Genomic DNA, 13,822 nt, shown 5'->3' on the forward strand with positions numbered 1-13,822 from the left:
CTCATGCCCCTTACTGTTATTAGTTCTACCTCGCCTAGTCCACCAACACCCAGGAATTGCTGTGCTCCTGCCACCTACCTCATCCCTCTTCTTATTCTCCCCAAAAAATTATCCCTTCAGCACCTAGATTTCAAGAAACTTTTCAAATAAACTGATGCAGCTTAATGGAAAAGGACACAAAAATCTCTCCTACAAAGCATACATAAGTCTTTACAGACTTCTGGAGACAGAAGGAGACTTCTTTCTGTTATCTAATGGATCATTTTTCAAAGAACATTCTGTTGAACAAGTTCTCTATGAGGTTAATAGAAATTAAAAATGGTATAGATATGTAATGCTTCTAAATGAAATCTGAGAAAGAAAAGTCTATTCAATTAATATAATAGGTGATAAATATGCTTTCATTCTTTATTACAATGTGTTAAGATGAAGAGGAAGGAAGAAAACAGGAAAAGAAATAACAGAGGGAAAAAAAGCCCAAATCTTTTCCTAAGCAGGCTTTGAAAAATACCTTGACTTAAAAAAACAGATATCTACTTCCAGAACTTGTTAGGAAAATGGCATTTAGATTGGAAGCAAAGGCATTCTTGAAATTCTTTTCTCATATCAGTGACAATCTTAACTTACTAGATAGTGGAAAATGTCATCTTTATCTCTAGACAAAAGTCCTCTTTCAGGATTCACATCACCAAGTTCCAAGTTCTAAAACTGTCATTGAAAGCATTGAAAGTTTTCTTTTCTTTGTGCAGCTATAGTCATAAATGAGACCACGTATTTATGCATGTGCTGTGGACTGATAAAACCATATCAAAGGCCAGATCTCACTTACAAGTTGACAAGTTAGCTACTCCTGTTTCATAAGTTATCTTTATTCTGTAGCCAGGTGGAAGAGACCTCTTAACTGAAATTTTCCTGCAGAGAATCATGACTGTGGTTAACAGGGTGACACTTAGTAAAGTTGTGGCCATAATTTAGAATATCTTTTTTCCAAACTTTTTTACCACAACCTACAGTCAAAACTACATTTTATGTAGTGGCCCCATGAATAGGCACGTATATGCACTGATAACTATAACAAAATTTCATAAAATAATACGTACTTTGTCATTTTTTCCATTCTATACTATTCTATTTCATTTTTTTTAATGCTGATCTTGACTCATTCCATCCATGATCCAATGGGTCACAGACCCCCCCAGTTTGAAAGACCCACCTTTCAGTCACCGGGGTTTATGTCAAGACAGTCTTGACCCACAATGGAAACAGTGACTCACAGTGAAAAACACATGGAAGTTAAATATTTTAGTAGTCCCATGTCATATGGCAGCGCTCCCTGAAGTGTGTTCCTGGAACAAGTACCTCAAGATGATCTTATACAAAAGAGTTCCCAAATGTATTTGGGAAACACTGAATGCTATAACCTCCTCTTGGAGATTCACAGTACATATAGTAATACGGCAAAGGTTTTCAGATGTCCTTAGGAAGGAAAAACCATTCTGTGTAACACAGAATTTCCAAATTTATCTGACCATATGATGAGTGTTTGTATAGCAACCATCCTGCTAAACACTTTTGGGACATACTGTAGATAGAAGAAACTAAGTTAGAGATGAAAATTAGTGTCTAAAAATTCAAAAGTAACTACATCTTCTCCAATCGTCAACTTTTTAGGAGAAGGAGAAATGGTTAATGTTCCTTTGGAATTCTGTCTAATATCAATGAGAAAAAAGCATTTATAAGGCATTAAAATTAAAGAACTTACAGCTTATTAAGACCAGAGAAACAAGGAAATATACCTGATAAGTTCATTCTTTATTCCAAGCATCAGCAAATTAATTCAAGTATCTATCAGATGCCCCCACCTAGCTAAAGGACTTACCTAGCTGCTGGAATTGTAATTTTGTAAAGATTTAGGTTTTAAGGCTTGGTTTAAAATATTTGTCTAACCTAAATGTCCAGTGAATTGCATAAGTTATGATTAAAATATGCAAAGGATCGATCCATGCTCCTCCTACATGCATGCCTGCCCACTGATGTGGCTCTGTCAAGAATTGCCTGTACTTTTTATTTACCATACCATACAGTATAACAGCTGAAGGATATAAAGGTCATTCTGAGGCTAACCAGAGGTCCAGCCAGGATGAACAGCAGAAGCAGGAAGTCTTTCTGTTGAGGGAGTTGTGTAGTTGCCAAATAACATTCTCAGAATCTCCAAAGAAAGTCATGGTATTATTACTACCTAACATTGGATATATTTGGTTTGCATCTTATGTCCTCCCACAAAAGTGTAGGCTCCATGAGGGCAAGGATATTGTCTGTCTTATGCATTTGTGTATCCCCAGCACCCCAAAAAGTGCCTGGCACATAACAGAAGCTTAATAAACAAATTCCAGGGATTGACCAGGAGACAAGGTTGAATGGAGAGAAGAAGATAGGATATGTAATCAGAGCTCTGCAAGAGATTGGATGCCCGTGCTCTGCTCCCTCATCAACCACCACTTCTGTCTCCCCTTTTCCCAGGGTTGGGTAGAAGATACCTACTCACCCCGGGGCCCCATTAGCACTCCAGGTTACACCCAAGAGGCATTGAGGATGAGGCTTGTGTCATGGTCCGCATTATAGGGTCTTGCTCTCAAGAAGTACCCAATAAAAGTTTGTAAAACTACGCTGAGAAATAACAGCAGTTTGCCTTGAAAGGGCAGAGGCTCACCAGACCCTCATGCTCTTTAGCAGCCTCCCCATGATGTAGAGCAAAGTCTCAGCCTTTCACATTTCTTCATCTCCCACACATTTCCTTCTTCAGAATAAGGTAAGATAAGTTATGATGCTAACGACAGAGTTCAAAAACACAGTTCAAAACTGTCCACAATCATCACTGCATCATCTATACATGTCGGTCAAAAGGAGAAGATATGACAATTATATGTGATGAACAATCCTAGTCCAGTTTGCAAACACTGATCTACACACTCCCTGAAGTGCTGTGGGTATAGGCCTCTTTCCTGGGATGAAATACATATTTTAAAGAACCCAAAAGAGAAAATCTTTCACTCCGGGCTTTTCCCACCAATGACAGCTCACTTGGCTATAGGTATATGGCATTTTACTCACTCATTTACTTACCAAAAAATCCACCTGACCTGGCCAGAGCAGGACAAGCCCATACAGTCACATCATTCTTAGGCGCACCCTGGCCAGTTGCAATCTCCTTTGTTTTAGGTAGCCAGATTAGTGAACAAATCTGTCATCGTGACCGAAAAAAACACAGAATTATGGCAGTTTCTGATTTATTATGAATATAAACTGATTCTAAGCAGAATACTCTGTCTACATACATCCTTCAGTCTAGCTGGGATTACGGTGTTAGAGGATTACATTAGTTCTAGGGAAGTTTATCCCAAGGCAACAATGGACTAAATATAGAAATAGGCTTAGGTGCAGTGAACCTATGAATTGAAGTGGACTATGATTATGGTCTAGGAATAGACAGACTGCTATCAACTTTCACCATCAAAGCAATGTTGAAAAAGAAGGGACATGTGTAAAAAAAAAAACAAAAAACTGCACATGTTAAATTAATTTTCAACTCGCAGAAGAAGGTTTTACAAAACGAAACTTTCAGCAACTGAAATCCCTATGGATTCAGCAGGTACAGAGAGGTGTGCCTGCATCCTGTGCTTTATCATAAATTATTTTCACAAGATTCTAGATCAGAATGAAGGTGACTTCCAGAGGAGACGTTTACCTGTGAGTTTGTGCTTGGGGTCTGGATGCTCTGACCACTATTTATGTCCAAGATGTGTAAGTGTCCATCCTGCATTCCTCCTCCAACAGCAAGGACGCCAGCCTGCCAGGGACACCAATCCATGGCCTTTAAAGTTCCAAATAATCACACAGACAGGTCAGCCTCGGAGAAGGTTAACTCATGAATGTGATGCACCCAGGTAAGCAAAAATTTCAGAGGTCTGCACCCATAGCAGCTGTCCTGGACCTCTTATCCAAGGACAGGAACAACTGCACTCTCCAGAGATTACTTCTCAGAAACTAGAAATCACCTATGAGGTGTCATCCTCAAATTTTGATAACAATTGTAAATATTTTCAACATAAAAAAATCACACAATAGTTAAGTTTGGAAAACTGCATTAACACATTTTATGGGGCAAAAATCTGCTGCTGGAGTAGTTCACGTGTGCCCTAGAATCTGGTTATGAAATGCAGCCTTTCTCTGGTTTGTCTACCTATGTCTTTAGGTTCTAGGTCAGAGAAGAGAAGACAAAAGAGAGTTATGCCTGATTGCTCACAACTCAAAAGATTTCATGCATTATAACTCCTAATACATTTCAGAAAATAAAGTTGCCTTTTTATATTTATAAATTATTATAGTTCATTCTGAAAAATAGGATTTAGTATGACACATTTATATTGATAATTGAAATGACTAGTAACAATAATTTTAAATAACATTTTAACAAATATTTTAGTTATATTTATATATCCTTATCAATCATCCTGGTAACTATTCTCATTTTTGCATATTATCTTCCATATGTAAAAAAGTATTTTTAAAGTATCAAACATAATGTATGAACTAGTTTATTTTTCTGTTGTTTTCATTTATATAAATGTTTTCCATATTTAACATATTTTTCATAATTATCATTTTTAATAATCCCATAATATTCCATCATGTTATTATACCCTAATAAATTTTTGTTCTAATTCTGGAGTCAGGTGTTTTTTTTTAATTTGATTTGGTTTGTTTTGTGTTGGGTTGAATTTTTTGGAGAGGGTAGATTTTTTGTTTTGTTTTTATTGTTTGCTTTTGTAAAGAATACTATAATAAATATATTCTGGCATATGTCTTTCGTTTCTGACAAATTATTTTTTAGTAAATTGCAAGCTTCAGAAGTTTTCCATATAGTTGTAACTTTTTACAACACCCACGTCAAATGAAGACACTAATTTCATCCTAATTTAAAGGTTCTTAGAGTTAAAATTTAAATCTCTAATCCCACACACAATTCTAGAACTTTGCCCATTTCCCTGTATCAATAGATAGAATCTCATTTCCCTTCCTTTGAATATGGGCTTTGAGAGAACATCTGTGACACCAAAGAAAGAGAAGAATGGATTTTTTTTTTACTAGAAATAAGAATTTTAAGTACAGAGAAATAAGAAATTATTATGCAGAGCATGGTGGAGTTTACTCTGTAGCACCCTTCCTCCTTGTAGTAACAGGTCTCCTTACTTGGATGTGAGCTCGTGACCCAGGCCTGGTTGGTCAGTGTGCCCACCTATCTGGCTGCAATTATCAATTGAGAGATGAGCACATGACCAAAGCCAGACCAGAGTCCTGCCTAGGACTTCTCTACCAGACTTATAAGAAACAATTGTTTCTTCTCCAACTTCCATCTGAGAGAATCTGAATCTGAAGCAGCCAAGAGCCATTTTGCCCACAAAATGGAGTGTGAATGATGAATGAAACTAAACAGAGACAAGTAGAGCCAAAGCCAAAGAGACAGGACTCTAATGACGTTATTTAAGGCCCTAGACCCAGCCAATATTTGAAACAGCTGTATGTACCCAGGACTTCCCAATGACATAAGAAAATACATTTACATTTTATTTATATTCAAACTTGACTTTGGTTTCTGTTACTTACAACCAAACAATATGACACATGTGGAGTAAAAATAGAGTTGTCTTTCAGGAGAGGGATGGCAAAATCCAAAACAAATTCTAGGGGAAGAAAAATCTCAAAGCATTGGTGTAATGGCTTTGTTTTCATGTGTGAAGGATGCCCAGTGGTCTCTGAGATACAGGACACCTAGAAAACTACCAGAATTCTTACCTTGACTGCTGTAGGTTGGGCTATGACTTTTATTGGTTGACTTTGTGCATGCACACCTGGATCATGGGGCCAGATAGTCAGCAGTCCGTCACTACAGCCACTGGAAAGCAGCCTGCCATCTGGTGACCACTTCAGAGCACATACAGCTTGCTTGTGGGGAAGTGTTCCGACGTGATGCTGCGCTACCCGCACATCATGGTGATAAACATGGCCCAGTCTTGACCCACTGCACAGAGGTAAAGGGGCAGAATTATGACAGAAAACTTGAGCCCTATTGTTACATCAGCATTTGAAAACATGAAGGAAAGAATTATTTGAACTATTGAAAGACCTCTTAGGACAGATTCAAAACCAGGTAGACATTCCTTGGGTTAATAAAGATGGACTGTTCTATCTGGGTGATTCTTTTCAACAATGAAATAGATTTTTCTGGCAGAGTTTCAGATCGGAATACTGAGAAGATATCCTTTGATAGATTTCTCTGATGGCTTTAATATGATGCAGACAACCATGGAAAACAGATTTACAAGGTTACCAGATTTTCCCAGATTTATGCGCTGGATCTAGGAAATATTACTTTTCTGGAATTCAGAATATTTCACATAATCTCAATGAAATGGTTTTAGTATATATTAATATATTTATATATGGTATAGTAAAACAGTATATATATATGTTATAGTAAAAGGATCACCATAGAAATTTATTTTCTTTTTCTTTTAATTTATAGATTCACTATTAATTTTGCTAATGCTAATACTCTAAAAAGAGTATAAAACTATCTGAATGTCCCAGCCAACTGCAATATGATTAAAAATCAGTGGATAATGTCTCTACTCACTCTCGGTGATTTGGATCCAAACAATAATAAAGATCCTATCACTTTAAAAACTAATACACTCTTTCTGGACTAATCTTATTTTCCTCCAAGGAGCAAGTAAGTTACTGCCTATAATTTTTTCCTGAAATTTCTCAAAAGTCCAGAATCATATTTTTAAAAACTATACAGGCACAACATTGAATAGCATTCTGATGAACAATATGGGTTCTGCAGCCAGACCACCTAGGTTCAAAGCCTAATTCTTCCCTTTGTATTAACCAGATGACCTCAGGCTAGTATCTCAGTTTACTCATCAGAAAAACTAGGGAGGGGATAAAAAAAAAAACACTTTACAGTTTTATTGCAGGAATCAAAACACGATCATGGACATAGAGTACATAGCACTGTGCCTGGCATCAAAATGTTAACTGCTATTATTATAAGAAAGGATCTGTTCATATTTCTCATTGATAATGAAACTAAACTTAAACAATGCAGACTGTAAAAGGAACCTGAGATAGAACTAACCTGCTTGCAACAACTTCTCAGGGAAAATATTTAGGCATTTCTAGGGCGTTTTGCTTAAATGGTTTTAAGTTTAGCCTACAATCACAAGGTACGAATATTTCAAATTTATAGCTGAGCTACTTAAAGAAATTGTACAAGGCTTTGGAATTTATTTAATTTAAATCTACTTTAAGAAATACAGTATGAAGATGAATGGCTATTATTAAAAGCAATATATATTTAGACCAATTATATAGGTTCACAGGGACCGGTCACCTAAGTTTTCTGGTTAAAAAGAAGCAGTTAGACTAAATCAATAGTTGTCAAAAGTGATGTAGCATCAGTATCATTTGGGACATTAGAAAGACAAATTATCAGCACACCTTCAGACCTACTGAATCCGAAATTACTGGAGAGCAACAATCTGTGTTTTAAGGAGCGCTCCAGGTGATTCTGATGCATGCTCAAGTTTGAGGACCACTGACCTGGTTAATCTATGAGGTTCCTTCCAGCTCTAACTTCTGGGGTCTATGCCCCAGAAAGCTTAACGTATTCCAAATTATTGATACCAATAGTAATAAAGCCTTGACTTCAACAAAATATCCCTCTAATAGGTACTTCTAGTGCAAAGAATCTCTTTACTTAAACAGAGTTATACATTTTATCTGAACAATTTAGTGAAGCATGAACCTCACATTCAGGACTAGCACATGCTGTAAGCACATAGCCACCACGGTAAGTATGGCCACTGGACCACTTACATCACCAGAAGACTTGAACACCTGAGAGGGTAGGATCATATCTGATACTAACGAATGTCCTGTTCAATTTTATTTTGGCTTTGGTTTTGGTTTTAAATTTTATAGTTCTATTCATTCAGCCTCCATAATCAATTGGGGATGCAAATATAATTGGTTCCAATAAGATGCCTCTTACCTGCTGAGTATACAGTGATTCCAGCTCAGAGCCGCAACCACTGACAAATGACCAAGCATATTTCTCAGCTGCTTTTTAGTTACCACATCCCATAACTGAAAAAATGAACAAGCAGAGTTACATAGCATTGACATTTTCACAGCCCACTATCTTCTCAGGGGCCTGATAGTCAATTAATGTTGATATAGTCAGTTTTTGTACTAAGTGAAAGCTCAACACCTTTCGACCCTAGTCAGCAGTTCTCAATGTTGTCTGCATATTAGCATCACCTAGGGAGAGTGCTATGGATGCTATCAATTGTGATTCAATGGTAGGAGTAGAGCCTGGGCATATGGCATTTATTGTAAAGTTCACCGAGTGAATTCAATAGGTAGCCAAGGGTTGAGAATCACTATCACATGACTAGTTCCTTCTAATTTGGAATTCCAGGAATTCCAAACCTGGAAATGCACCTACCATTACCAACAAATAAAATTTGGGTGCCTAGACACTTCCTAGAGACAGGAATTTTCTTTACTGCTAAGAAACTTCTTTCCTGCCAGCTACAAATGATATTCTGACGCACATGAAGAATGAGAATTTTGGCATAAGAAGAAATCATGGCATAGCCTTCATAAAATCTAGTATCACTGCCGAGGTGAGAAAGCAGTGAGAGCCATCCGTGGCCCTCCAAAACCATCAAACATGTGAGCAATATTGTTTCTATTATTGCTAATAAGCAATAGTAATAATGTGCATGAGAAATTAAACAGATTGATGGAAACTTGGTAAATCCCCAATTCAGAGAGCCTATCAGAAAAAAATTCACTCATTTTAAATAACTCTGCTTCGGGTCATGGCTCGAGGTGAGAAAGGAGAATGGGAGGTTATCTTCTTCTCGTCAATGTCCTAAAACTGGGAATTCTACAAGCCCAACTTTAGTTTGAGAGAAAAGACTTTAAAAATGGGGGCAAATGAAAGAAAACAAATGACAGAAAGATTGCTTGGAAAAACTAAGCAGAGTATCCCTGGGTCCTCATTAAACGTCATTAAGAAAAGAACCAGAGTGGTATATCCTCTGACTCCCCATAGCTTCAAATACCACAACTAACATAGTTTCTTTATTTTATATCAACCTGTGATTAAAAGTTGATTTTAGTTATCTAACAATTACACAGAGCACATTATGAGAAAGAAAAAGCTGTCCAGTACTTGTACTTCTCCTTCGCTGGTGCCAACTGCCAGGCAGCTCCCCTCTTTTATCCAGGACACAGAAGATACATAGTTACTAGTGAGACTTAAGTCTATATTATCAATCCCATTGTGGTTTTCCCCATTCCAGATGTATACAGAAGATCCCAGGGCTACAGCAACAAGATCTTGAGAATTCCAGTCTAGGATATTCAGATCTATAAAAAATGAATTTCAAATTAGGGTGATTAGATAGCCAAGTAAAAATATTTTCAAATATTTACAGGTAGAGGTCAGTTGGAAAACAGAATCATGGATCCAAGCAGATCATTAGAAGTTCAAAACTGAAAAAGTCTCTCTGGAAAACTCCAAAGATCACTGAATTACTTACAGGCCTTAAAGCTCATTGTACCCCACAACTCGTTATTCATATTCTACACTGGCATGTTGGTAGCAGTTCCACGTGGATGAGTCCTGGCTTCCCAACTAGATCACAAGCAGACACATACGACCCAACAGGGCTGTTTGACAGGTCGGCTTTATTCATGTTTAAAATATATGCATAAGAATAGGCCACCATTTGTACAGTTCATTCGAATACAGTAAAACAAAATGTATATTATTTGTGTGCCCTACCAACACCAACAATACCCATTCCTGAACATGAGCACTGCACAAGGAAAAGCAAAGTATATTAACCATATTTGGATGCTACACCATTTGGACATGAGGCAAAGGCCCTTCTGGTTCTCACAGCATCAAATTTCAAGTTTATGCCATAGCACAGGAGATATTTTGTCATTTCAACTTTTCAATTCATGATATAAACAATAACTTACAGTAGTCATTTCGAAGACCAGAAAGATGAATCTTCACCTCTGGTTGGAGGATAGAATAGTTTATATCACTGAACCTTTTAACATGGAAGGATTCATCTCTGACTCCATCTCTGCAGCCTACAAGAAACAAACAGTTCTATATATCTCTATGATCCTGGAAACATAATATTTATACTTGAAGGTAATAAGAAACAAGGAAGTGAAAAAGAAAGTGGTCATCGTGGTAAAAATGAATTACAAATTGCAGGGGGAGGAAAGAAAACAAAAAGGACTTAATTATTTTTTAAAAAAATATTCAGTGGCATTGTCTAATAAAAGCATGTGCATGCCAGATCTAAATGTAATGACAGATCTTGTGGGGCGCACACAGAGACACTATATCATGCTTTGAATATTCGTATGTATACTGTCACTTGAGATTTTAAAACCAAAGAAAATTTTGTATATCCCTATGTCTATCACATCAACAATTACCTGGTAGACCTAAGCCCTCCTCTGAGTCTTTGTCAATAAATATTTGTTGATTCATTGACTTTGGCTCTTTTTCTCACTGTTTCTGTACCAGAGCACATAGGGTTATGCTTGGCTAGTTTCACCCACGACTACCTGAGGTCAGGACCATATCTTGTGCTCAGTTTTAATTCTCATCAAAGACCCCACTAAGTCTAAACCACAGGCCACTATCTTTTCATCTCTCCAACCACTTGGCTTACGATCAAACTGAGAACATCATGTTCAACAGGAACTGAGCCCACCCAGGTGACTGTGGTCTCTATGACCACGTGACTTCTGATAGAAGCATAAGACCTTCACAGTGTTATACCAAGAAGCCAGGTTATTGTTCATAGCCTCAGTGTTAGCTATGAAAACCTGCAGTTGTGGGCAGAACTGCAAGGTTACAAGAAATTATCAAGCACTGTTAATAAAGGTTTTTAAAAAATCAAGTACAAACCTCCAGTTATAAAATTAAAAGGTCATAAGGATGTAATATACAGCATGTGACTATAGTTAATAACACTGTATTGCATATTAGAAACTTGCTAAGAGGGTAGATCTTAAAAGTTCTCATTTATACCCCCAAAAATGAAATATTTTGGTATAAATCTAATAAAACATGTATGATATCTGTATAAAGAAAACTACAAACTGTAACTAAAGAAATCAAAGAAAATCTAAATAAATTGAGAGATATTCCATGTTCATGGATAAGAAGATTCAATATTATTAAGATATCAGTTCTTTCCAACTTGATTTGTAGCTTCGATGTAATCCTAGTAAGTAATTTTGTGGATACTGACAAACTGATTCTAAAATTTATATGTAGGGGGGGATGTCCCAGAATAGTCAACACAATATTAAAGGAGAAAAACCAAGTTTAAGGACTAACACTATCTGACTTTAAGACTTACTGAAAACTATAGTTATGTCTTATTAGGGAGACCACTTCAGGGAAGGTGCAGATGCCTGATTACTGCGCTGTACACCTGAAGCTGAAGCTGAATAATAATGAATGTAAACTATAATTATATATATATATATATATATATATATATATATATATATATTCACAAGAAGTGGAGTACAGCATAAAGAATAGAGACAGTGGAAATGTAACGACTGGATGCAATATCAGAGGGGTAGGAGATTCGGGGAAGAAGTTTATCACTTTGTGCGGGGTATAAATGTCTAACTATTACATTGTTTTGTACACCTGAAACTAATAATAATAAAAAATTAAAATTAAAAAGCTATAATTATCAAGACACCATGGTATTGGCAAAAGAATTGACAAATAGATCAATGGAACAGAATAAAGAGCCCAGAAATAGACCCACAAATATAATCAACCAATCTTTGACAAAGGAACAAAGGCAAAGCAATGGAGAAAATTTGGTCTTTTCAACAAGTGGTGCTGGAACAACTGGACATCCGCATATAAAAACAAATGAATCTAGACACAGAGCATATATACTTCTCAAAAATTAACTCAAAATGGATCATGGACTAGAAGTAAAACACAAAACTATAAAACTCCTAAAAAATAACATAGGAGAAATATCTACATGACCTCAGGTTTGGCAATAACTTTTTAGATAGGACACCAAAGGCACAACCCATGAAAGAAATCACTGATAACCTAGACTTCATGAAAATTAGAAACTTCAGCTCTGCAAAACACAATGTCAAGAAAATGAGAAAATAAGCCACAGACTGGGAAAAAAACATTTGCAGAAGACATATGTGATAAAGGACTGTTATCTAAAATATACAAAAAACTCTTAAAACTGAACAATGGAAAAACAACCTGATTAAAAATGGGCTAAATATCTAGACAATTCACCAAAGATGATATACAGCAGGCAAATAAGCATATGAAAAGATGCTCAACATCATATGTCACTAGGGAATTGCAAGTTAAAACAATGAGACATCACTACACATCAATTAGAATAGCCAAAATCCAAAACACTAACACCACCAAATGCTGATAAAGACGTGGAACAACAGGAATTCCCACACATTGCTGGTGGGGATGCAAAACAGTACAGCCACTTTGGAAGACATTTTGGTGGTTTCATACAAAACTAAATATGCTCTTATCATATAATCCAACAATTGCACTTCTTGGTATTTACCCTAATGCATTGACAATTTATGCCCACACAAAAACCTGCACACAAATGTTTATAGTATCTTTATTCATAATTGCCAACGTAGAAGCAATAAAGATGCCCTTGAATAGATGAATGGATAAACTGTGGTACAACCAGATAATGGAATGTTATTCAGTGCTAAAAAGAAATGAGCTATCAAGCCATGAAAAGACATGCATGGAGGAAACTTAAATACATATTATTAAGTGAAAGAAGCCAACCTACAAACGTTACATGCTATATGATTCCAACGATATTACATTCTAGAAAAAAACAAAACTATGGAGAGAGTGAGAAGTTTGCCAGGGGTTAGAGGAGGAAGGAGGGATAAGTAGGTGAAGTACAAAGGATTTTTAGACCAGTGCAAGTATAATGGTGCATACATGTCATTATACATTTGTCAAAATCCATAGAATGTACACCACCACGACGGAATTCTAATGTAAACTATGGATTTGGGGTAATAATGATATATCAATATGGGATCATCGATTGTAACTGGTGTGGGATGTTGACAGTGGGGGAGGCTGTGCATGTGTTGGGGCAGGAGATGTACGAGAACCCTCTGTACTTTCCCCTCAATTTTGCTGTGAACCCAAACTCCTCTAAAAAATGTGATAGAAACACGATTGGTAGATATCAAAAGATAGATAGATGATAGAAGCAATACCTTCAAAATTCTGAGTAAAACTAGAATTTAGAGCCAGTCAAACTATGAATCAAATGTAAGATTAGAATAAGGACCTTTTTAGGTCAGCAAACTCAGAAATATCACAACATAACTTCCAGGAAATAGTGGGTCTAGCATGGAAGAAGAGAAGTCCCAGAATTATAAATGAGCAACTGGCCAACAGATCAGCAGGCTCTGGCCAGGAGGTGACCAAGGAAAACTGGACCTGATGTGGGTGGGTGCATGGAAAATGTAATTGATAGCTGGGAACAAAACATAGGAGCATTTCGGGGAAACAATCATAGTTGCACAGATATCTAGTAAATGGAAATATAAAGCAACTTGTAATGCCAGGAAAAACAAAAAGTTACAC

At 36.6% G+C, this 13,822-nt stretch overlaps 1 protein-coding gene across 2 annotated transcripts in view; it reads right to left on the reverse strand.

Moving 5' to 3' along the window:
- Positions 1-13,822, reverse strand: part of CDC20B (cell division cycle 20B) — a 42,793-nt gene that overhangs the window by 1,770 nt on the left and 27,201 nt on the right. Inside the window, exons 6-11 of one of the 2 annotated variants that reach the window (XM_033109837.1) lie at positions 10,126-10,242; positions 9,308-9,504; positions 8,117-8,211; positions 5,854-6,079; positions 3,746-3,871; positions 3,124-3,241 (exon numbers count right to left, since the gene is read on the reverse strand). In XM_033109837.1, the coding sequence (XP_032965728.1) occupies positions 3,124-3,241; positions 3,746-3,871; positions 5,854-6,079; positions 8,117-8,211; positions 9,308-9,504; positions 10,126-10,242 (879 nt within the window). The remainder of the gene's footprint in view (positions 1-3,123; positions 3,242-3,745; positions 3,872-5,853; positions 6,080-8,116; positions 8,212-9,307; positions 9,505-10,125; positions 10,243-13,822) is intronic. The other variant, XM_033109838.1, reaches the window with a different exon arrangement.

Source organism: Rhinolophus ferrumequinum, chromosome 7 (genome assembly GCF_004115265.2).
Source record: "Rhinolophus ferrumequinum isolate MPI-CBG mRhiFer1 chromosome 7, mRhiFer1_v1.p, whole genome shotgun sequence".
Classification (NCBI taxonomy): Eukaryota; Metazoa; Chordata; class Mammalia; order Chiroptera; family Rhinolophidae; genus Rhinolophus; species Rhinolophus ferrumequinum.